The sequence below is a fragment of the Ictalurus punctatus genome, chromosome 22 (genome assembly GCF_001660625.3).
Source record: "Ictalurus punctatus breed USDA103 chromosome 22, Coco_2.0, whole genome shotgun sequence".
Classification (NCBI taxonomy): Eukaryota; Metazoa; Chordata; class Actinopteri; order Siluriformes; family Ictaluridae; genus Ictalurus; species Ictalurus punctatus.
Window position 1 is genome coordinate 16840979 of NC_030437.2, and position 22818 is coordinate 16863796.

Sequence of the window (22818 nt, forward strand, 5' to 3'; positions counted from 1 at the left end):
GAGTCTATCGGAGGAACCCTCACGTCGTACGCTTAAGGGATCGAAGACGATGTGCTAAGAGGAACGGATCACGCTCGAAGCACGAGGCTGCGACGCTGGAACTACCAACGTGCGTACGTTCGAAGGGGGCGCTGGACGAAAGGTGAAGCGTTTCTTTAGGAACGTCACGGTTTCACGCGAGGGTGGTAGATGGGGGTTCGGCTCGGATATTTAGCTATAGAAGAGATTTTAAGTGAGACAGGATTACGTGTCGTTTTGATCTACTGTACTGTAAAAAAAAAAAAAAAAAAAAAAAAAAAAAAGCAAACGTCAAACACCGAACAGGTTTTGACAGTGGAAATGGAATCTTAAAACTGGACCATGCTACTGTATAAGTGCAGAATATGCGTGTGTGTGTTGCTAATACGGTTAATAAGCGTTATCTGGGTGCAGTATTTAACCTCTGCTCAAAGGCACCCGAAATAGATAAGGCCAAAGGGATTAAGAAATTATCCCAAAACAATCTCCCCTTTCAGCCGAGCGCTAGTCCTTCAGTCAACACCTACACGCATGCCACACATACAGCACGTCAGTTTAAAAATACGCTCACAGAAATGCCACACATGCTGTTCAACCCGTTCAGGTGTCACTCACTCACTCACGCACTCGCGCACGCAGCAGCACTACTGGAAGGTTTGGAGATGCTTTGAGAAGAAGTCGAAAGGTCAAACTAGTACAGAGCTGCGGACGGTCTACTTTCCGCATCTCATCGTCGTCGTGTCCACGTACAGAAAGCGGATGTACATCCTCGACTCGATCTCCACGCCCTTCAGAATCTGGAGGACGAGAACACGCGCAGTTATACGACAAGGATAAAAAAAAAAAACGTCGACAAAAACTTAACACGCGAGGAGGAGAGAGTTCTTCACTAACCTGAAGGAAATGCTCGAACGTGATTCCCTCATACACCTCATCTGGAGCCTAGGTGGGTCACGGATATCAGTGGAAACTGGAGTGAAATTCTAACCAAGAGTTCTCTTTGGGGAAAAAAGTTCTCTTTGGCACTACGATGCTAATTTATGTCATGATTCTGATATCTGTAATGCTACTGAGAGTTTTCCACTGATGTCTCAAACTGGGGTTTCTAGGCAAGCAGTAAAACCCTTGGGGTCATGCTGTTATAGCTCAACATGCTACAGTGTTACTGTTTCCACAACGAGGTTCATTATTTTCCACTACAACAACAACAAAAAATTATGTGTACTTATTGTCCATTTCTAGCTACATTTTATCACCAAGTTATCTATAGCTATAATATTAAAAACCAGTGAACCTCGGGCGCACGTGACCCTGTCGCTGGTTCACCGGTTGTCCTTCCATGGACCGCTTTTAGTAGGTACTAACCACTGCACTGTGGGGGGGTGGGGGGCACCCCACAAGACCTGCCATTCTGGAGACCCAGTCGTCTAGCCGTCACAATCTGGCCCTTGTTAAAGTCGCTCAGATCCTTACGCTTGCCCATTTGTCCTGCTTCCGACACGTCAACTTCGAGAACTGACTGTTTACATACTTCTGACTAATAAATATACCCCCCCCACCCCCTCGACAGCTCCCGCTGTAACCAGATGATCGATATTATTCACGTCACCTGTCAGTGGTTTTAATGTTATGGCTGAACTGTTTGCGCAAGTATAGGACCGGCAATAAATAGCTGTTCCTATACTTGTGAAAGAAGACCTTTTTGGGTTCTAGTAGTAGTTAATAGTAAGTAGAAAATCCTTCTTTATCGCCGCTGTAACGTAAGTGATAACAGGAACTAACTTGCCTCCTTTTATTGCATCTCCTAACAGTACATCGTTAATGAACGAACTACTTTGGTCATGTCCCCAGCATGAACTGTTTAAACGACATAAAAGAGCTGACATCCCCCCCCGATTGTGTAGCGAGATAGACACCTTACCATCTGACCCATCGTGACGCTCGCGACCTCGAGCATAGCAGCGTCTGCGATGGACTTGGATGTTTCTCCTTCGATGGCAGAGTTGGACAGCAGCTCTTCTACCAGCTGCAGAACATCGACACAGAGGTGCAGAAATGACCGAAATGCGCACACAAAGTATTTCATCAGAACGACCTGGCGGCTTCTCTGTCGGATCCTCTGTGGCGTGTTACCCGATCGCGTGCACTTATGTAAACGATTCAGATCAAAGGCGGCTCGTTAGACCAGAGACTACAGGGTTGAAGATTTCTGAAGGAAAACAATGGAGCAAATCCTTCTTACCTGTCTGTACTCGTCCAAAGTGATGATGCCGTCGTTGTCTTTGTCGTGCATGTTGAACAGGACTGAAGGAAGGGAAAGGAGAAGGCGGAAATTCAGTTACGTTCCGAATTTTACACGATCCCTAAACCTGGAAACTGCTTCTCTGAGAAAAAATAATGATATTCAATCTCCAGGGATCATCAGGGATTTACAGTACATGTAAGATGGACGATGAAGCTGGATAATGTGTGTGTGTGTGTGTGTGTGTGTGTGTGTGTGTGTGTGTGTGTGTGTGTGTGCTCACAGTGGAGTTTCTCTTTTCTAATCTTATCTTTGTCCTCCTGCGTCAACTCCTGGTTCAGTGGCCTGAAGTGCGACATGACGGTGAGGAACTCCTCGAAGCCGATCTCCTCCACAGTGCCCACCTCATCCTGTCTGAAGTTCCTGAAGCAGCATCAGCAAAACGCAGGTGAGTTTACAGCATTAGCACTGCTAGTGATATTTCAGAAGTGTGTGTGCACCAAGCAATTTATTCCAAATCATCCATTTTATGTGGAACCTTCTCGAAAAAAATTGGATACGGTTCGAGTCAGTTTTAGTCAAACAGCAGCAACATCTCTGCTGAAAGACGCAGGAGAACGGGCAGTGGTAGAACTTGAGCAAGGCCCTTAACCCTGAACTGCTCAGATGTATGAATGAAATTAAATATAAGTCGCTCTGGATAAGGGCATCTGACACATGCCATAAATGATAAATGATAAATGAGCCAGACTAGTGTAACTAGTTTCCAGCTGTTCCCTAGTTTTCAGTGTCCTTAATTCCCAAGTGTTCCCTCGTTTCCAGCTGTTCCCTAGGTTTCAGCATCTTTCGTTTCCAGCTGTTCCCTCGCTTTCAGTGTCTTTAGTTTCCAGCTGTTCCTTCGTTTTCAGTGTCTTTAGTTTCCAGCTGTTCCCTCGCTTTCGGTGTCTTTAGTTTCCAGCTGTTCCTTCGTTTTCAGTGTCTTTAGTTTCCAGCTGTTCCCTCGCTTTCGGTGTCTTTAGTTTCCAGCTGTTCCTTCATTTTCAGTGTCTTTAGTTTCCAGCTGTTCCTTCATTTTCAGTGTCTTTAGTTTCCAGCTGTTCCCTCGTTTTCAGTGTCTTTAGTTTCCAGCTGTTCCCTCGCTTTCAGTGTCTTTAGTTTCCAGCTGTTCCCTCGTTTTCAGTGTCTTTAGTTTCCAGCTGTTCCCTCATTTTCAGTGTCTTTAGTTTCCAGCTGTTCCCTCCCTTTCAGTGTCTTTAGTTTCCAGCTGTTCCCTCATTTTCAGTGTCTTTAGTTTCCAGCTGTTCCCTCATTTTCAGTGTCTTTAGTTTCCAGCTGTTCCCTCATTTTCAGTGTCTTTAGTTTCCAGCTGTTCCCTCCCTTTCAGTGTCTTTAGTTTCCAGCTGTTCCTTCATTTTCAGTGTCTTTATTTTCCAGCTGTTCCCTCGTTTTCAGTGTCTTTAGTTTCCAGCTGTTCCTTCATTTCCAGTGTCTTTAGTTTCCAGCTGTTCCTTCGCTTTCAGTGTCTTTAGTTTCCAGCTGTTCCCTCGCTTTCAGTGTCTTTAGTTTCCAGCTGTTCCCTCGCTTTCAGTGTCTTTAGTTTCCAGCTGTTCCCTCATTTTCAGTGTCTTTAGTTTCCAGCTGTTCCCTCGTTTTCAGTGTCTTTAGTTTCCAGCTGTTCCTTCATTTCCAGTGTCTTTAGTTTCCAGCTGTTCCTTCATTTTCAGTGTCTTTAGTTTCCAGCTGTTCCTTTGCTTTTAGTGCCTTTAGTTTCCAGCTGTTCCCTCGCTTTCAGTGTCTTTAGTTTCCAGCTGTTCCCTCGTTGTCAGTGTCTTTAGTTTCCAGCTGTTCCCTATTTTTCAGCGTCCAGCTGTTCACTAGTTTAGTGTCTTTAGTTTCCAGCTGTTCCCTCGCTTTCAGTGTCTTTAGTTTCCAGCTGTTCCCTCGTTGTCAGTGTCTTTAGTTTCCAGCTGTTCCCTATTTTTCAGCGTCCAGCCGTTCACTAGTTTAGTGTCTTCAGTTTCCAGCTGTTCCCTAGTTTTCAGTGTTTGCGCTAGTTTACAGTGTCTTTAGTTTCCAGCTGTTGGCTCGTTTCTGCTGTTCCCTCGTTGTCAGTGTCTTTAGTTTCCAGCTGTTCCCTCTTCACCGGACAAGTGTTCCATGTGTATCGCTGTTCTAGTCTGCAAGTGTTCCTTAGTTTCACTCGGCTCCCTAGCGTTCTTCTTCTTAGTCCCTAAACTTTTGCATGTTCCCTTGTCTCCTTCATCCCACGTTATTTCCTACTTATTCTTAATCGTCACTGTCCATAATCTCCAGCTGTCCTTTGGTTTCCAGTGTCCCTAACGTCCTTGTTTCCAAGGTTTCCCGTCTTTCCTTCTTCCTACCTTTCAGCGCACCTGTCCTCTACTTACTATGTCCCCTAAACGCTGGATTTACCTCAGTGTTCAATAATGGATGGTTGAATAGCTGAAATATAATCGAGGAAAAAGTCACTCAACGGTACCTTTTGTCGAAGAAGGCATCAATGATTTGGCTTCTAATGGGGTTGAAAGTCAAATCGCCGATTTTCTCCAGGTCACCTCGGCTGAAATTCAGAAAAACAAGACAGTTTCGTCGGGCAGACTGAATTCATTTTGAGCCTCCACCAGGACCTGTGGCCAGGATTAGTGACTTGCAGGCCTTGTTTAAAAACAGGATGGTATCTGATGAAGGTCACAGCTGAATGTCGCAGGGAAAGAGAAGGAACACGTTCTAATGTTTCCTATGAGGTTTCATTTACATGCTGGGACACGGGCGTGTATTTCCTGACGATTAGACCTTACCTATCTTACACCAACATCAGATATTTAATAGTTTATCATTTATTTTTGGTGAGAGGTACCTTAAGGTGTCACTGTTGTGGGTCAGGTTCTTAAATCTCTTGTGCAGGTTTCTGATCTGCTCTGAAGAAACTGGATGGACAAGAAAAGCAGAAATGTTGGATGAGTTTTCACTTGTATCCGTCAAAACCAACTACTGTACCTGTTTAAAAGTAGTTTTGGTATTCCTGCCGAATATACTATGTATGTACGTATACCGTATACGCTCTGCGGCCACTTTATTAGGAACACCGGTACACCTGCTTATCGGTGCAATTATCCGATCAGCCAATCATATGGCAGCGGTGCAGGCCATAAAATCATGCAGGCCACGCATCAGGAGCTTCAGAATATGGAAAATAAACGTGATATCAGTTCATCATTAGAACTATGGCATGGTTGCTGGTGGGTGGTTTGAGTATTTCAGAAACGCCTGGGATTTTCACACGAGAGTCTCTAGAGTGTTAACGTCTTTTTTTTTTTTTCTTTGTTGAATAGCAACACTTTTTTTTTCTTTTTTTTTTTTTAAATCTATTAAATCCATCAATTTATATTAGATTCTGTGATAATCAATTAGCGGTTTGTAAATTGTAATAAAAGTCTTCATTTCCTGTAAACATGGATGCAAATAACTGTTTGTGTTGGTGTCCCCCCCCCCCCCCCCTTTATAGTAAAATAACATTCTCAATGCAGATCATTTTCATAATAATAAGGAAAACATGTACATGGAAACTATTGCTCAGGTAAGTAGTATATTTGCTCAGACCGGGTGGTTACATTGCATTTAACACGTCACGCCACCACAGCCCGTGTTTGTACACTGCACAGCCTGCAATCCGGCGTATCTCGGTGGAGCTCAGACTTCACGTTGAACTGTGTTGCTGTATTGCACACACCTAATCACTGCTTAGAAACAAGCGACGTTACGTAAAGTTAACACTCGGGTGTGTGTTATCTGAGCAACCACGATGAGAGGTGACCGGATTAGCAGTGATACCTGAGCTCGGGAGTCTAAGGAGTAGAGATTGAAAAAAGTGTACTGATTCATTTCTTCCAAGCAAACCTGTCTGAGTGAACCGGTTTTGACTCGTCCGATTCATCGGTTATAGAAATTTTAATCGTTCCGGTAAACCGTGAATTCGAAATCGTATCGCATCATAGCAGATTCAGTGGTATGGTCGAATATCGTCTCATGGCCTTAAGGATTCAAAACCGTATGGTTTCGTACCAGATTCAGTGGGATCGTCAAATATCAAATCATACTGTGTGGAAAGTTTACACCCCTACTATTTACAGTGAAGCTCTCCCGATCTCTCTCTCTCTCTCTCTCTCTCTCTCTCTCTCTATATATATATATCTATATATCTATATATATATATATATATATATATATATATATATATATATATATATACACACAACTATGGCAGTGCTATGACACCATAATGTCCTGTGTATTGTCTTCGGCCTTACAATAGAGGGCCAGTGGTGTTCGTTCGGCATGTCACGTGACCACAAGTACGTGATTCTGACATATCAGAAGTGTAACGTGTAGTAAAATGAAATTTAACGCAAAACAAGTGGAAAAACTTGTCAACAAAAAATCTGTCACAGCAAAATAATAGGAAGGAGTTTTTATATGAACACTAAGTGTCACCAAACATCCTCTCAAGTCCTTTTAAGATGTTTCTTTTCCACGTTTAAGACACTTTTTACGCAGAAACTGACGCGCGCTCTCTCTCTCTCTCTCTCTCACACAGACACACACACACATACACGCACACGGTTTATTTAAGAGCAGGGAAAGAGTGAGAAGAAGAGAGTGTACTTACAGCCGGTTGTCTCAGAGAGATGCTGGACCTCATGTTCCCGCAGGTCAGAGTGTGAGGAACCCATGTTCAGCAGAGCAGAGCAGAGCCGTGCAGGAGAGAGAACAGGTATATTACTGCTCCACACTTCTGAAACTCTACAGCGCCTTTATACCCTGCTTTACGGTAACAGCTTCACCCTTCAGGCACAGGTATACGTACTACTGCTCCACACTTCTGAAACCCTACAGCGCCTTTATACCCTGCTTTACGGTAACACCTTCACCCTTCAGGCACAGGTATACGTACTACTGCTCCACACTTCTGAAACCCTACAGCGCCTTTATACCCTGCTTTACGGTAATAGCTTCACCCTTCAGGCGGAGTGAACAGGAATTCAAATAGAGAACAAAACAAATAGGAACAATTTTGTTCATATAAACAATAATGTTCATGGTTCCCCTTGACTTGTTTAACTTGTTTTAACCAAACGGGGCTTCTCCCCCCTCCCCTTGCGTTTTAATAAATATGCTCGACCTTCCTCAAATAGCTTTTTTTTTTTTTTTTTTGAAGATGCCAGAAATCTGAAATTATTATTATTATTATTATTATTAGTAGTAGTAGTAGTAGTAGTATTAGTAGTAGTAGTAGTAAGTAGTAGTAGTGGTGGTGGTAGTAGTTGTGGGTGTGATGTTGTGGTTATTATTATTCTTATTATTGTTGTTGTTGTTGTTGTCCCTGCTGGGAAAAAAAACACAATACAAACCCTCATAGAATTTGTAATAACTTTAATGGAAATTGTATTGGTTGTAATGGAAAATGTAATAGTCCATGTGGGTCTCTACTGGTAATTTGTTGCCTTCTGCTGGTGGCATGTTACATCTGGCATCTAGTGGATACCATTAAGGACCAATAATGATAATGGTTTTAATGGTTAGCTGATGGTTTGTAATGGTATTTGTAGTGGACACAATTAGAATTTCTGGGATGGTTTATATTGGGTTTTTTTTTCAGGTGTTGCTGCTGTAGTTGTAGTAATAATGATAATTATATATATATATATATATATATATATATATATATATATATATATATATATATATATATATATATATAATACATTATTATTATTAGCAGTGGTTAATTAGCAATAATAATAATAATAAATATATACTTTACTAACAAATACCTTATTATATATTATTATTATTACTAATGAACTGTACTACTACTACTACTACTACTACTACTAATAATAAGGTATTTATTATTAGTAGTATATTATTGTAAGTATATATATATATTAGGGTTAGGGTTAGGGTTAGGATCAGGGGATTAGGGGGTTAGGGTTATTTTTATTAAAGTTATTTTTCCACGTTAAGGGCTTTTATACTTATGGAAGGCTACAAATGGATGACTTTTGATTTTGAGACACACTGAAAAATCAGAAATACATAACTGTGACCTTCACTTGACCCCATTAGTTGCTGTGGAACACCAGGCAGGAAGTGAATAAACAATTTTACTAAGATAACGCGTGTACACACGCTCTCTAATTTTACCGATTAAAGTTCATGTGAAAGTGTTACTTAACGATTCCATGCGGCGAGTCCACACTTACGGACACTTTCTTTTTTACATTTTAGGTAAATATAGGATGTAAATCACCTCCAAATTATTCGCTAGACTATTTGTTATCAATAAAGCATGAGTCCAGTAAAGGTTTTGTACATGGCAAGGATATTGCTATTTAAAAAAAAATATATTTTTTTTGTATGGATTTTTGTTGACAAAAACCATCAGAAGATTTAAAAAAAAAAAAAAAAATCCAGTAATATTTTCTCCTTTTTTTACTCACGGCCTTCCTTACATATGGACAATCCATTTACTTTTTAACGGAAGTGATATTTGGAGAACGTCGACATTCGTACAGCACCGTGCAGTCTTTTTTTTTTTTTTTTTTTGGTACCAACTTTGTTGTACATTTTTATGATGTAACGTCTACATTATTGAGTCAGTACAAAAACATTTTACATTTCCAAACACTGCGAAAGCAGTAAGAGTAATCACATGACAGACCAGTTTTCAGACAAAAAAACAAAAAAAAACAAAACGTAATGAAGTGTGAAGGTTGCTGGATTCTGCTGCAAAACTACGAAGCGAGTGCCGGGGCCGGTTCCGTAAGATGCGCAATAAAACGTACGGCTCATTTCCTTATAAATCTCCACTAACATGGAGTGGAAATGGTACAGTGAAACAGGATTCATTCTAGAAAGAAAAATACCAAAGTGGCACCAAAGTTTGAGCTTCTCTTTTTTTTTTATTGACATCAGACATTTTGAAGCATTCATCATCATCATCATCATTTTTTTATTTATTTACATGACGGCATTCACAAGCTCTTGTTTACTATTTATTTAATTGTAAATATATTAGAAAACAAATTAAGGGGTAAATTCTGTATTCTTTGATAAGTGCATGAGCATCGGGATGGTGCTGATCAGTAACGAGCTCGATATGGATGAGTGGATTACAAAATCAAGGACTGAATGATCCTGTAGGACTGATCCAGGATCAGTGTTTAGATAAAATAAAACTCTAGAGCAGAAGTGCTAACCTGGGATTAGTTCATATTCCGGGAACCAGTGTGTGACTGATCAGAAAAATCTCACCGATTAGAATAAATTAGGATCGTTTCCATGAGACGTGACCTGATAAACATGAGTGTGTAAACTCTGGCGAGTACGATCGAGCCTGGAGCTTCTTCGCCGAAGCTTCGCAATGAGACGTGAATCTAAACTCTGAGCTCGAGGCGGTTTCTCTGAGCGAGGAGCTGGATCTCTGGATCTGGGGGTGTTAGTGATGAAAGTGGGTGAGACAGGAGCGGTGTGTGTTTAAAGCGTCATGGTGCCGTGGTCGGTGGTCGACCCTGCGGCGTGTCCTGAGTCGGTGCCGTGTGAGGGGTAAAGCTCCTGTACGGCTCTCTGTGTCTCCGCCGTGTCCTCTGGGTAATGGCTCTGGAGCTCTTCGTTGGCCACGTAGTGCGTGTCGGAGAAGTCGCTGAAGTAGCGACCGACTTCCGGGTGACTGATTTCCAACGGAGCAGAGTGCGGCTCCAGATTTTCTACGGGGGGGAGAGACAGACAGAGAGACAGAGATATTAAACACAGAGAGAGACACAGACACACATACAGAGAGAGAGAGACACACACACGGAGACACAGAGAGAGAGAGAGAGAGAGACACACACACAGGAATATCAGTAGATGAATGGGCGTGGTACAGGTTCTCAGTGCAGAACCCACAGTTCCCCTCACCCTGAGCAGCGTATCGGCACGTGCCATCCTGCACCAGGACGTTGTAGAACGGCTGATCGGCGCCGTGCGTCAGCTGATGCACTCGCATTGTTGCGATCCACTCCGGACTCATCGAGCATTTCGGATCCCATCCGTAAACGACGCAGTTATAACCCGACCTGCAGACAGGGACAGGGAGTGGGTAAACACCCGAACTTTCCAACCGTCCCCGAGAAGTAAAGCATCGTATTTCACAGGCTACCAGATTCTTTTTGATCAGTACAGTTACTTCCTGTCCTTCAAACTGCAGTCTAAACAGTCTGTTCCCATGTGCGAGTAAACAAGACGTTTCACACACACAGCTCCGTCCTCGAGGGAGAACTTGAACGGATCTGAAACGACACTCTAGTCATACTCTGTGCTCCGGAGAGGTTCTCTGCCTGGCCAAACCTTCAGAGGGAAATCCAAACTAAACTACCTGCCACGTCTTTTCTCCCCCGGCTGCCGTCCCAGACGCCGTATAAACACACACCTCTTGTGTTTCATGATGAGGCCTACAGAGTACTGCACTTGGCCGTGTTCAGGAGCGCCGCGCCTCTTCACCTCGGGCTCCACCGCGTGTCTCTTGTGTTGGATGTGTTCCAGCGTGTGCTGCACCAGGTAACCCACAGCGCCGTGCTGAGACGGATCCAACGCCTGGATGTGCTGCAGGATGTCCAGCACCTGACGGAGGCGCGTAGAGAAAGAAAATGACAAAAAGACACCTTCGGGAGTGCTTTATTACGGTTTAATCACGCTTAGAAAGTGACGAAGGGGGAAAAAAAAAACCCCCAAACAAACCATCAGCTTATAAGCGTGTAATTTATGATCTGATCTGAACCGGCCACTCTCGATCCAAATGACGCTCAGACGAGTTCAACACCAATACACTGATGAGTGTGAAAATCAACGTGATGCATACGTTACGTGTAAATCGTGTTTCATTTATCAAATCTAAAAATTCTGTCAGCCTCATGCCGTTGCGAACCTGTAAAACTTTTAGAGGGGCGATTTGTAATGCTGTATAGTGTATAGGTGTTTCTAAACCTCTCGACGTTCTTCATTTCAGATTTCTGGTTACATAAACACGTAAAAGAAGTTGGATTCAGTTTGCTTGAAGAGAGTCTACTACAACTGCAGTTCACTTCCAAGGCAGCAGGGGGCTCCAAAAACAACACACTATTCCTTTAACTTTTCAAACCGAAGTATAAATACGTATTAGACTCCAAATTTGGATGATTTAAGTGCTGCGTCTTGTTAACGGAGTTAACGTTTCGATTGCTCTGAAAACACCTTCATTCTACCCGTGTACGAATCGAACTTCTATTCCAGATACACACGCTCTTTCTCGTCGGCTGTGTACGTTTAGGTACAGAGCTGCGAATAAAGTGCTGACCTTCTCGGGCCAGATGCCCAGGTGGAAGTAGAGTCGTGCCTGCAGCAGCAGATACTGCACGTTATCAGGGTCGATGGTGAGGTAGAGATCCAGAGAGTCCCTCAGCAGCTGGTACGACTTCTCACTGCCTTCTCTGTACGGGGAGAAAAACACAGCGGGTCAGAACCGGGTCACGCGACATGGGCTTGTGAGCTGAAGGGTTTAAACGCACAATCTAGACGCAGTGATGTGTGACTTTTAGTGTACTATGGCATCGTTTATCGTGATACTGTGGAGATTATATGGTCATACTCCCCTCTTGCCGATGTTGAGCAGGTTCCCCACCATGCGCAGGAGCAGTTCGGGGGTGCTGATGGAGCTGTAGTAATCTGCCGTCACCTGCTGTCGGATCAGGTACTCGCACTCTTTCGCCGTCAGCTGCTTGCCTTTCCCAAACGCGTCGATGTAAACGTAGTCGTAGATATCGTCACTGCTACAGAGGACAAACAAGAGCAAAGACTAATGATTTATACTGATTATTATTATTATTATTATTATTATTTTTTAAAATAGGTATAATGATACCTGCCAATATTTTGCCAATTTGAAAAACAAATAATAAACAATCAACTCAAAACCATTTCATACTACACAGCAGCAGCTCGGACGGCGTTTCCGTCTGTAACGTTCAGGTTTTAAAAAAAATCACAGGTTTATATTAACGCAAAATATCGTTTCTATAGTAACGACTCACACTTGCGTGGTGCGCGTATTCCTTGCGTCCACCTCGTCCACACTTATGTAAAGTCGATTTAAGGCTGATTTTAAGCAAAAAATAATAAGATCATAATAATAATAATAATAATAATAAGATAGAAAACGTTTTCCTCATTTCTGCTGCGTTTGAACTTTCTACGCCAAATCCCTAATGAAATGAAGATACTGATGTTTTGAACGTCAATAAATGGTTTAACTTTTCTTTTTTCTTAACTGAATACAACCCCCCCCCCCCCCCCCCCCCCCACATTAACACTCCATTAAATGTCAACATTCACGTGACATGCAGTTGTAAGGAATTTAAAAACACCCTGGGTATGTTTTTAAATCATTTATGCACGAAAGGATGAATTAACGGAGAAAGACACATAGCCGGACTGTTGATATTGATTTCTGTGACGTGATTTAACGTTTGTCTATCGGCAGTCTTGCTCTCGGGTCTCCTTTAGTGAACGGTGGACTACTTCAACAAACAGACTTCAGGAAGACAGCTCCAGAATATACCTTACTGGAATAAACGAAGAAACAAAAACAAACGCTGGACAGTCCAAGCCTACAAGAGACAATCTGCAAGCGTTATAAACGACTTGACACTTAGTGAGTATGAACTCGTCGTGAGTGCGTCTACCTCGTCCGGCGCTGGCACCAGCGGAGCAGGAAGTGATTGGGGAAGTTGACCGGCTGCAGTAGGACCCCAAGCTTCCTGGCTAGTGTCATATAGAGCACAGAGAGACTGATGGGAATGCCTGTCCTTCGCAGAAGCACCTAAACAGAGGATGGATCGTTCCGGTCAGGAATCGGCGTACATCACAGGTCAAAACAGTAACGCAAGCTATACTTTAGTTAGAGTAGGCCCGTCACGATAAGTACTTTTGTCGGACGATATATCGTCCCGGAAATAATTGCGATAAACGATATCATTGTCATATTATTGTATTGACGAATATCCGACGAAAAGATCCTTAAAATTTAGCCAGTATTTCCTCATGTCATATTTATTCATTTCAGTCAGTCTTACTCGGACTAACACGGCATCGGATATCACTCGACGGCATTTCCGTTGATGAGAATATGCAAGAATGATACCAAATATTCCCACGTTTTATATATCCACGATAATGATAATGAGTATTTACGTATGCACAGTGAGATTCTTTTCTTCGCGTAGCCCGGCATGTCAGGAAGCTAGGGTAAAGCGCTTCAGTTTACCGCCGTTCGTTCACTCTTCAGTTTCGGCTCACGCAGCCGAAGCGGCTCAGACCCTGACGTTACCGCCTCCGACTGGATTATTTCAAACGCTAGATCTACTCTTTCTAGAGTTTTCTTCTTCGGTAAACACTTGCGTATGATTTTTTTCGACACGACGTTTGAAGTGAAATGTGTGTTCGCGCTTGGGACGCGTCTTAAACTCGAGCGCGCACGGTCTTCGCATTCGCATGTGCGCTTTGAGCTTAATATTCGAAGTTTGAATATTCGGACGAGAACATACTCGGACGAGAGGACGGAAGCGGCACGGACGGCTAAAACGTTCCTTCTTTTGTTCGTGACGTTCGTGACGTTATTCTTATTCGCTCGTTCTTAGACGAACACGCGTGTAAACACGACGCGCGATATCAAGCTCGGGGGGAAAAAAAAACAAACAAACAAAAAAAAAAAACCGATCGCGTCTGGATATGGTCCGATAAGCCGAGAACGTGATCGTCGTGACGGGCCTAGCCTGCGTGTGATCTGACGGAGAGCGTCAATGACGTACCTGGTGCATGTACGAGTTCATCGGGTTGTAGTAGTCGCATTCGTTGCCTTTAAACTGCAGCTGTTCGTACAGAACCACATTGAGGGCACAGAGGACCTGGCGCTGAAGCTCGAAGTCTTGCACGACTACACGGTCACCTTCAACTACAAAGCACACATGAACACACAACCCCACAGCATTTACACGGATTACGGATGCATCCATACCATTCTTTCCATGTTTAAAATTTTTTTTTATCAATCTGGGACATCATGGGACATTTTATTTAGCTCAATTTATGCTATTTAAAAAAAAAAAAAAAAAAAAAAAAAAGGCACACGCGTGTGCGTCCATGCACTTTGACTTCTACGCTCGTTCTTTTTTTTTATTTTAAACGACGTGCTTTAGCCAGCTACGCTAGTTAGTTAGCTTGGAGGGAGCAGGGTTGCTGTGGAGTTCGGAAATGCATTTCTGTAGAGCTGGACCTTTCAAATCCTTCGTTCTCCATGACCGATAGCCGCCGTTTTCGTTGACTAATTGTTGCCTGTGGACATTTAGCTATGTTTTATGTTTAAGATGTTTCAAACCTTAAACGTTGCACCCGAATTAAATAATAATAAAAAAATGCTGTCGTTCTTCCTCTTGATGTTTTTTCCATAACGCAGGGGAGCCTGGAGGGAACTCGGGGGTACGAGGCGGGGGACACCACGGACAGGGTGCCAACCGGTCACACGGCGCAATCGCACACCCGTTATGACGCTACGGACAATTTGGAAAGGCGGATCGGCCGATAACGCGTGTCTTTGGACTGGAGGAGGAGACTGGAGTACCCGGAGGAAACCCCTGAAGCATGCGGAGAACATGCGGAAGGCGTGAACACAGGGTAGAGGCGGGATTCGGACCCCTGCTAACCTCTACGCCATGTGAAAAGAATCTACCTGGCTTACCTTGACCTGATCTCAAGCTGGGATGAGAAGCGTTTTTCACTCGTAGATATTTCTTCACCTTCTCTGTGATGTCGTCCAGCTGAGCGGAAATACTCTCGAGGGTGACGTCAGCCAGGGGATTACAATACTGATCCACCAATACAGCACCTTCAAAAAAAAAACAAAAAAACAAGCACCGTGTGGGATTTGACGTGTGAGGAGTTAGCTCGGGTTCGTGGTGCGAGTTTGTTTGTACTGAGAATTTTTATTTTTTTTTAAATCGCTAAAAACGCACAGCTCGCGCTGGACCGGACGGCTAGAACGACATGCCACGTATCCTAACAGCGCCGTTCTTCTCCTCTTGACTGTCGGTACCAGTGGAAACGAATAAAAACCTAAACCTTCTGCAAACCCGCGTGCACTGAAAACAATGCGTGGAATTGCGCAATTTCAAATAAATAAATAGATACGACAGCAAACCTGTAATGATAAGCTCCGCCCCCGAACGAGCCCAGGAGCGGGCGTCGGAAACCTGACGCTTAACGTTTTTTTTTTTTTTGCTCAGACGCGCCGAAATCAAAACACTGCAATGCCCTGACTCTGACCTTCCAGGGCGGACTGTTGTTCCGGAGGCTGCTCCAGGAAGACCTTCAGGCTCCTCAGGATGTTCTGCTGGCGCAGGAAGTAGAGGATTTTCTTGGCGTAGTACTTCAACGTCAAGCTCTTCCTGAAGGAGAGACGAGACACCAGCAGAGAACGTGTAAATGCTCCGAAAGGAAGGGGGAAAAAAAAAAAACCCAAAGGGAAAAGCGTGAAGGCTTGATGAATAAATGGCTGTTCGGACCTCCTGTCTGAGTTGAGAATAGAGACGAGCTCGTCTTCGCAGAAGTGTTCGGGTGCACCGAGAGACTCGATTTCTGTAAAGCTGTCACCCAAAACCTGACCAACGCAAGGCTGAGACACACATCTCTGGGTTAGGACTTAAAAGAAAGAAAGAAAGAAAGAAAAAAAAACCCAACAAAACAAAACTTTGAAACACATTTATGATAATGTGCGTGTAGATGAATTCATCGTTAACCCAGTGCTGTAATCAGGAGTTCATTCTGAGCAAAAACAAGCTACCTCGTACTAATCTTGCCACGTTAAGAACTTACGAATAACGCTAATAGACCTAGGAAATAAAATACCTTTATGACGGTTTCACGCTAGCGATTCGGAGAAATGACATCTCGCCTTAGAAAACCAGATCTACAATCGATAAATCAACCGGAAATAATCATTTCACTGTGCTGTAATGTACAGGTGACTAATAAAGACTCATTATATGTATAAAAACAATAATAATACATTAATTAATTACTAAAAAGGGGCAGTGGTCAAGTGGCTTGACGCTTAAGGCTCTGGGTTACTGATCAGAAGGTCGACCGGCCAAGCTGCCACTGTTGGGCCCTTGAGAACGTCCCTTAACCCTTTCTGCTCCAGGGGGCGCTGTACCATGTCTGACCCTGCGCTCTGACCCCAACTTCCTGACATGCTGGGATATACGAAGAAAAGAGTTTCACTGTGCTGTAATGTATATATGATTCATAAAGACTCGTTATCGTCATCATTACCTCCATACCCCAGAGTGTGGTTAGCTACAGTAGATAGAAGCTACTAGTTTTGATTAATATGTTGACTGTGAGTAACACACACACTTTTAAAATGACTTACAACTTCGGCGAAGAATCTCTTGGAAATGGACATGACAGTTCGCTGGATCTGTAGACAGACCCTGAGCCTGGTCCTGAATTCCTTCTGCCAATCGTAGGACTCGTTCTGCCGGTAAAGTTTCTGTAGCCGAGGCCACCTGCCAGCAAACACGATGAAAGTCAGGCCTACCAGAATAGCAATACAAATATTTTGGAATTGGCTTAAACAACAGGATTGGCACTCTGTCCAGGGTGTACCCTGACTCGTGCCCCACGCTCCCTGGGATGGGCTCCGGGTTCCCCGCGACCGTGTAGGAAAAGCGGTATAGAAAATGGATGCATGGGTTTAAAGAACATGGATTTCACATATGGAGGCCTTCTGTACTATACACGTTTAATTCCCCAGACAAAGAAGGAGTGCTGTGCATAGTTCTGTTACTGTTCGGTTACTCCGGTAGTACTGTACATGGTTCTGTTACTCCGGTAGTACTGTACATGGTTCTGTTCCTGTTCGGTTACTCCGGTAGTACTGTACATGGTTCTGTTACTGATCTGTTACTCCGGTAGTACTGTACATGGTTCTGTTACTGTTCTGTTACTCCGGTAGTACTGTACATGGTTCTGTTACTGTTCGGTTACTCCGGTAGTACTGTACATGGTTCTGTTACTGTTCTGTTACTCCGGTAGTACCGTACATGGTTCTGTTACTGTTCTGTTACTCCGGTAGTACCGTACATGGTTCTGTTACTGTTCTGTTACTCCGGTAGTACCATACATGGTTCTGTTACTGTTCTGTTACTCCGGTAGTACCGTACATGGTTCTGTTACTGTTCTGTTACTCCGGTAGTACCGTACATGGTTCTGTTACTGTTCTGTTACTCCGGTAGTACTGTACATGGTTCTGTTACTGTTCGGTTACTCCGGTAGTACCGTACATGGTTCTGTTACTGCTCGGTTACTCCGGTAGTACCGTACATGGTTCTGTTACTGCTCGGTTACTCCGGTAGTACCGTACACGGTTCTGTTACTGCTCGGTTACTCGGTAGTACCGTACATGGTTCTGTTACTGCTCGGTTACTCCGGTAGTACCGTACACGGTTCTGTTACTGCTCGGTTACTCCGGTAGTACCGTACACGGTTCTGTTACTGCTCGGTTACTCCGGTAGTAGCGTACACGGTTCTGTTACTGCTCGGTTACTCCGGTAGTACCGTACACGGTTCTGTTACTGCTCGGTTACTCCGGTAGTACCGTACACGGTTCTGTTACTGCTCGGTTACTCCGGTAGTACCGTACACGGTTCTGTTACTGTTCGGTTACTCCGGTAGTACCGTACACGGTTCTGTTACTGTTCGGTTACTCCGGTAGTACCGTACACGGTTCTGTTACTGTTCGGTTACTCCGGTAGTAGCGTACACGGTTCTGTTACTGCTCGGTTACTCCGGTAGTACCGTACACGGTTCTGTTACTGCTCGGTTACTCCGGTAGTACCGTACACGGTTCTGTTACTGCTCGGTTACTCCGGTAGTACCGTACACGGTTCTGTTACTGTTCTGTTACTCCGGTACTACCGTACACGGTTCTGTTACTGCTCGGTTACTCCGGTAGTACCGTACACGGTTCTGTTACTGCTCGGTTACTCCGGTAGTACCGTACACGGTTCTGTTACTGCTCGGTTACTCCGGTAGTACCGTACACGGTTCTGTTACTGCTCGGTTACTCCGGTAGTACCGTACACGGTTCTGTTACTGCTCGGTTACTCCGGTAGTACCGTACACGGTTCTGTTACTGCTCGGTTACTCCGGTAGTACCGTACACGGTTCTGTTACTGCTCGGTTACTCCGGTAGTACCGTACACGGTTCTGTTACTGCTCGGTTACTCCGGTAGTACCGTACACGGTTCTGTTACTGTTCGGTTACTCCGGTAGTACCGTACACGGTTCTGTTACTGCTCGGTTACTCCGGTAGTAGCGTACATGGTTCTGTTCCTGTTCGGTTACTCCGGTAGTACCGTACACGGTTCTGTTACTGCTCGGTTACTCCGGTAGTAGCGTACACGGTTCTGTTACTGCTCGGTTACTCCGGTAGTACCGTACATGGTTCTGTTACTTGAGTAGTATTATACAGAGCTCTGTTAATGATCGGTTACTCTCTATATACACAATTTTGTTACTTCTAGGTTAACTAACCGGTAATACTGTATGCCGTTGTCACTACTCTGCATTATCTGCTTATCTGTGTGCATTTGCACTGTCATTTTGACATTCATGTTTGCAAATTTGAGAAAGCACATTAGATGATTTCCACGATGCCTCTCCTTAGATAACTAACCTACTGTACATACTAGCCTGTGTGGGAGTACTGCAGGAGAACTGCCAGAGTAAGCACATGCACGGTGGCTCAGCAGTACCACAGGCAGCTTTTAACGAGGGCTAGAGAGCAAGTTTAAAACCACAGCCGGTTCAGACTTGACAGAGAACCTGCACCTGTGAGAACGAAGGCGGTGAATGCAGAGACGTTTGAGGTCACCTGAGTTTGTACTGGTGTCCCCAGACCTTCCCGCTGCTGTGACACACTTCACGAAGCCGCTTGCAGCAGCAGGACACGTTAGAAATGTCGAGGTGGTTCAGCACGGGGTAACACAGGATGTACTCTAACAACTCAGTCGGTAAATCCGTTAGTTTTTTCACGCAGCTTTCTGCTATAGCTGCATTTATTCCCAATACCCGTTCTCCTTCGCAAGGCGTCGCCATCTTTTCTGTTTACTCCGATGACCTCATCGTCGAGGCCCCGCCCTCCTCTGGTGCACCGTTTTAAGCACGCCCACTTTCTGCTGCAAGGGGCGGGGCTAATGCAGAATAGTATAGAGTACATGTGTGCAACCTATTATTCAGAGTGCAAAAAGGATCATTACACGTCAGTCAAATTCACAAACTATTTCAGATGCGCTTCATAGCATGAGTGGAATGTAAATACAGCCATGACACAACTAGCATTGTGTTCTGATTTCTTTAATAAATAATAAGCTACAACACCAAATAGAGATCAGACCAGCATTCATTAATTTATTCTCTTTAGTAACTGTTTTATCCTGGTGTGAGGTGGGAATACTGGAGTAAAAGAACCATGTACGGTACTACTGGAGTAACCGAACAGTAACAGAACCATGTACGGTACTACCGGAGTAACAGAACCACACACCCTCATTCACAAAACCATTCAATAACCCTAGGGGCAATTTAGAATAGCCAATCCACCCACAGACATGTTTTTGGGAATTGGAGGAAACCAGAGAACCCAGAGGATTGAACCCTGGGCCCCTGACACTTGACCATGAAACTATGCTAAAATAAACAAATAAATAAATATATCAAATAAAAATAAAATACAAAAATACCACTTTAACAGTATACTATATTATACTATACTATATATATATATATATATTATACGTATATAGTATATTATACTATACTATAGCACTAGACTATACCACTATACCACTCTTACCATTTTCACTCCAGGTTTACAGGTTTTTACAGATTTTATTTGAAAGATTTAGCGATTAAAAATTCATCCAGGCATCTTTTCTGGAAAATAGTGTGTTATTTACACACTGCATAGCCTATTATACTGCTTTATAAGTACAGTATGCCCTTTTAAACATTTACAACATATACACAGACATGCTAGATGAATACAATGCCTTTAAAAAAAAATAAAAATAAAGTATCTACATATTTCCCAATACATATGCATGTAGTTATTTTTTTTATATTTTTTTAGCATTTCCATAAATGTTTTATTTCCTTTATTTTCTACTTCTTCCCTCATCCAGTTTTTATTTCCTTTGTAAAGCACTTTCAGCTGCACTTGAACGAATGGACGAACAGCGCTATATAAATAAAGATTATTATTATAATTTATAGATTTAAAATGTTTTCTGTTTATTTGTTACAAGTTCTAATCCGTTATAAGTTAAACAACTATTCTGATTTTTTAAAAATTTATTTTATTATTATTATTTTTTTTAATTCCTCAGATTTCACTCATTCTCTTATGATATTCAGGTCAACTACATGCAATTGTTTTAATTTAACACAATAAATACTGCTCTTAGACTACAACGTACGACAGTGCAAACTTTTTGACATCGACACTAGAAATGATTTACCTGACCTTTTCAAGTGTAAAGAAATGGGACTAACTAAAGAAAAAAACAAACAAACAAACAAAAAACAAACAAAACAAAAACAAATGATGTGCTCATGTTCGAATTATTCCAAGCGTTTATTGCGCAGCAGCAACGGGATGCTGATGCGCACAAGTACAACCACGATGCCCCATAGTCTGCGCGTGTGCGTTTGTACTGCGCGTAAGCCTGCGCAAAAGCAGCGGAATGTTGGCGCATACGAACGCAACCAGGCAGCCGCCTGGCTCATATATGGCATGAGGAAATAAACCTATTTGCGTTCATAAATTATCTTAGCTGTTACTCTTAACACGATAGAAATTTTTTTTTTGCTTTATTAGCGAAATCGATTTTCGTGGTTTCCTATCAGCTGATATTTGACGAAATATCTGTGAATTATGTACTTTTATTTTTTATTTTTAAACTAGGTTTGGTTAATGGTGCTAGCAACAAGTGTAGCGATACACAACAAAAGTGGAGTTGTTAGCTGAACTGAACGACTGGACTGGGACACAGTGTAAAGTAGATAGATTTTTTGCAAATTATGTGGAATTATATGGACAAGAGCAATACTATCTGGTTGGTAGACTGATTGTTTTGAAGAGGAAATGCTGATTTTCAGAAGTATTTGTGTGTTTATTGTGTAGTTTACTAAAACATGTAGCAGCAGTAGTAGTAATAGTAATAGGGCTCCAGGTACCTTTGTGTCATTAGGAGACCCTTTAAATATCTCCTGTAAGTCATGTAGTTTTATAAAGTATTAGAATAAATATTCCACTAACATGTTATCCTGCTTACTAAGAGCTCTATAAAACAACAACAACAACAACAAACCCCAAAGCTGACAGTCAGCAAAGAAGTCAGAAAAGATGCTGTTTTTCCTCCCATGCTATTCAGACTAGATTCATTTGTGTATGATCTAAAAGTGCTTTATTTAATTAGCCAGTGAGAGTGGAGGCTTGGTGGTTCCCTTCGAAAAATGGCAAGCGTGCTCGGATTAAAAATAAGCCTCAGTTCACTGAGGAGGAAACAACCCAAGACCTTCAGCGTCAGGATTGTGATGATGGATGCAGACCTGGAGTTCAGCTGTGAGGTGAGTAGATGGAGACGGAGACGGAAATGGATGAAGCTGCTCCTCACTACAGTACTTCATGGTGATGATGCTGTAGATGCCACGGGAATACACACTTTCCACACACGCCACCCCACGAGACATGCACATAGAAAGATCTGATGCTTTGTACAACCATCTAGGATGATATTCCTTTTCTGAAACCTTGGTGTGGATTATTATTATTATTATTATTATTATTATTATTTTCAAATAGACGTTATGCGATTAAACTCTTTACTTCTTGGCTAACATACCCTCACTATCCACTTTAATAGGAACACGTGTACACCTGCTCATTTATGCGGTTATCCAATCGGCCAATCACGTCGCCGTAGCGCGGTGCGTACGGTCACGCAGATGCACGCCAAGAGCTTCACGTGATGTTCACGTCAAATATCAGAAGGAGGAAAAACTGCCATCTCGGTGTCTTTTTAACCGTGACAGACGGGCTGGTTTGAGTATTTCTTGGGTGTTTTAATTTCACACACTACAGTCTGTAGAGTTTAGAGAGTGTTTAAAAAAAAAAAAAAGTTCTGTGGGTGATGAGAGAGGTCAGAGGACAATTGCCAGATCGGTTCGAGCTTCCAGGAAGGATATAGTGACTCATGTAATCACTCTTTACAAATGTAGTGATCAGAAAAGCATCTCCGCATGCACGACACATCGAAGCGTGAGGTGGTTGGCCTGCGGCAGGATTAGACCACGGTGAGTTCACTTCTGTCAGGTGAGAACAGGAATCTGAGGCTATCACGGGC

At 43.0% G+C, this 22818-nt stretch overlaps 3 protein-coding genes across 8 annotated transcripts in view; 1 reads left to right on the forward strand and 2 right to left on the reverse strand.

The window, feature by feature from the left end:
- Positions 1-7250, reverse strand: part of tesca (tescalcin a) — a 13510-nt gene extending 6260 nt beyond the window's left edge. The window contains exons 1-8 of one of the 3 annotated variants that reach the window (XM_047149773.2): positions 6948-7238; positions 5139-5208; positions 4761-4841; positions 2544-2683; positions 2261-2322; positions 1940-2164; positions 913-960; positions 267-815 (exon numbers count right to left, since the gene is read on the reverse strand). In XM_047149773.2, coding sequence (XP_047005729.1) covers positions 732-815; positions 913-960; positions 1940-2164; positions 2261-2322; positions 2544-2683; positions 4761-4841; positions 5139-5208; positions 6948-7011 — 774 coding nt within the window. In that variant the 5' untranslated portion in view covers positions 7012-7238 and the 3' untranslated portion in view covers positions 267-731. Of the gene's footprint in view, positions 1-266; positions 816-912; positions 961-1939; positions 2165-2260; positions 2323-2543; positions 2684-4760; positions 4842-5138; positions 5209-6947 lie in introns of those variants that run through there. The other 2 variants (XM_017452240.3, XM_047149774.2) reach the window with 2 other exon arrangements.
- A 2026-nt stretch (positions 7251-9276) lies between these two features.
- Positions 9277-19553, reverse strand: fbxo21 (F-box protein 21). Of its 2 annotated transcripts, none has more exons than XM_047149884.2 (12): positions 19287-19553; positions 16782-16917; positions 15913-16022; positions 15674-15795; positions 15090-15236; positions 14164-14306; positions 13039-13175; positions 11950-12126; positions 11655-11787; positions 10698-10942; positions 10241-10398; positions 9277-10047 (listed from the first exon to the last, which is right to left on the reverse strand). In XM_047149884.2, the coding sequence occupies exons 1-12, from the start codon at positions 19508-19510 to the stop codon at positions 9818-9820; spliced, it is 1962 nt and encodes a 653-aa protein (XP_047005840.1). In that variant the 5' UTR covers positions 19511-19553; the 3' UTR covers positions 9277-9817. The 2 variants fall into 2 exon arrangements, with proteins under 2 accessions (XP_047005840.1, XP_017308017.1); XM_017452528.3 differs by having other exon boundaries at positions 10752-10942; positions 19287-19552.
- A 1611-nt stretch (positions 19554-21164) lies between these two features.
- The window catches only part of nf2a (NF2, moesin-ezrin-radixin like (MERLIN) tumor suppressor a), a 46501-nt gene continuing 44847 nt past the window's right edge, over positions 21165-22818 (forward strand). The window contains exons 1-2 of one of the 3 annotated variants that reach the window (XM_017452381.3): positions 21166-21528; positions 21892-22042. In XM_017452381.3, coding sequence (XP_017307870.1) covers positions 21929-22042 — 114 coding nt within the window. In that variant the 5' untranslated portion in view covers positions 21166-21528; positions 21892-21928. Of the gene's footprint in view, positions 22043-22818 lie in introns of all 3 variants that reach the window. The other 2 variants (XR_008393209.1, XM_017452380.3) reach the window with 2 other exon arrangements.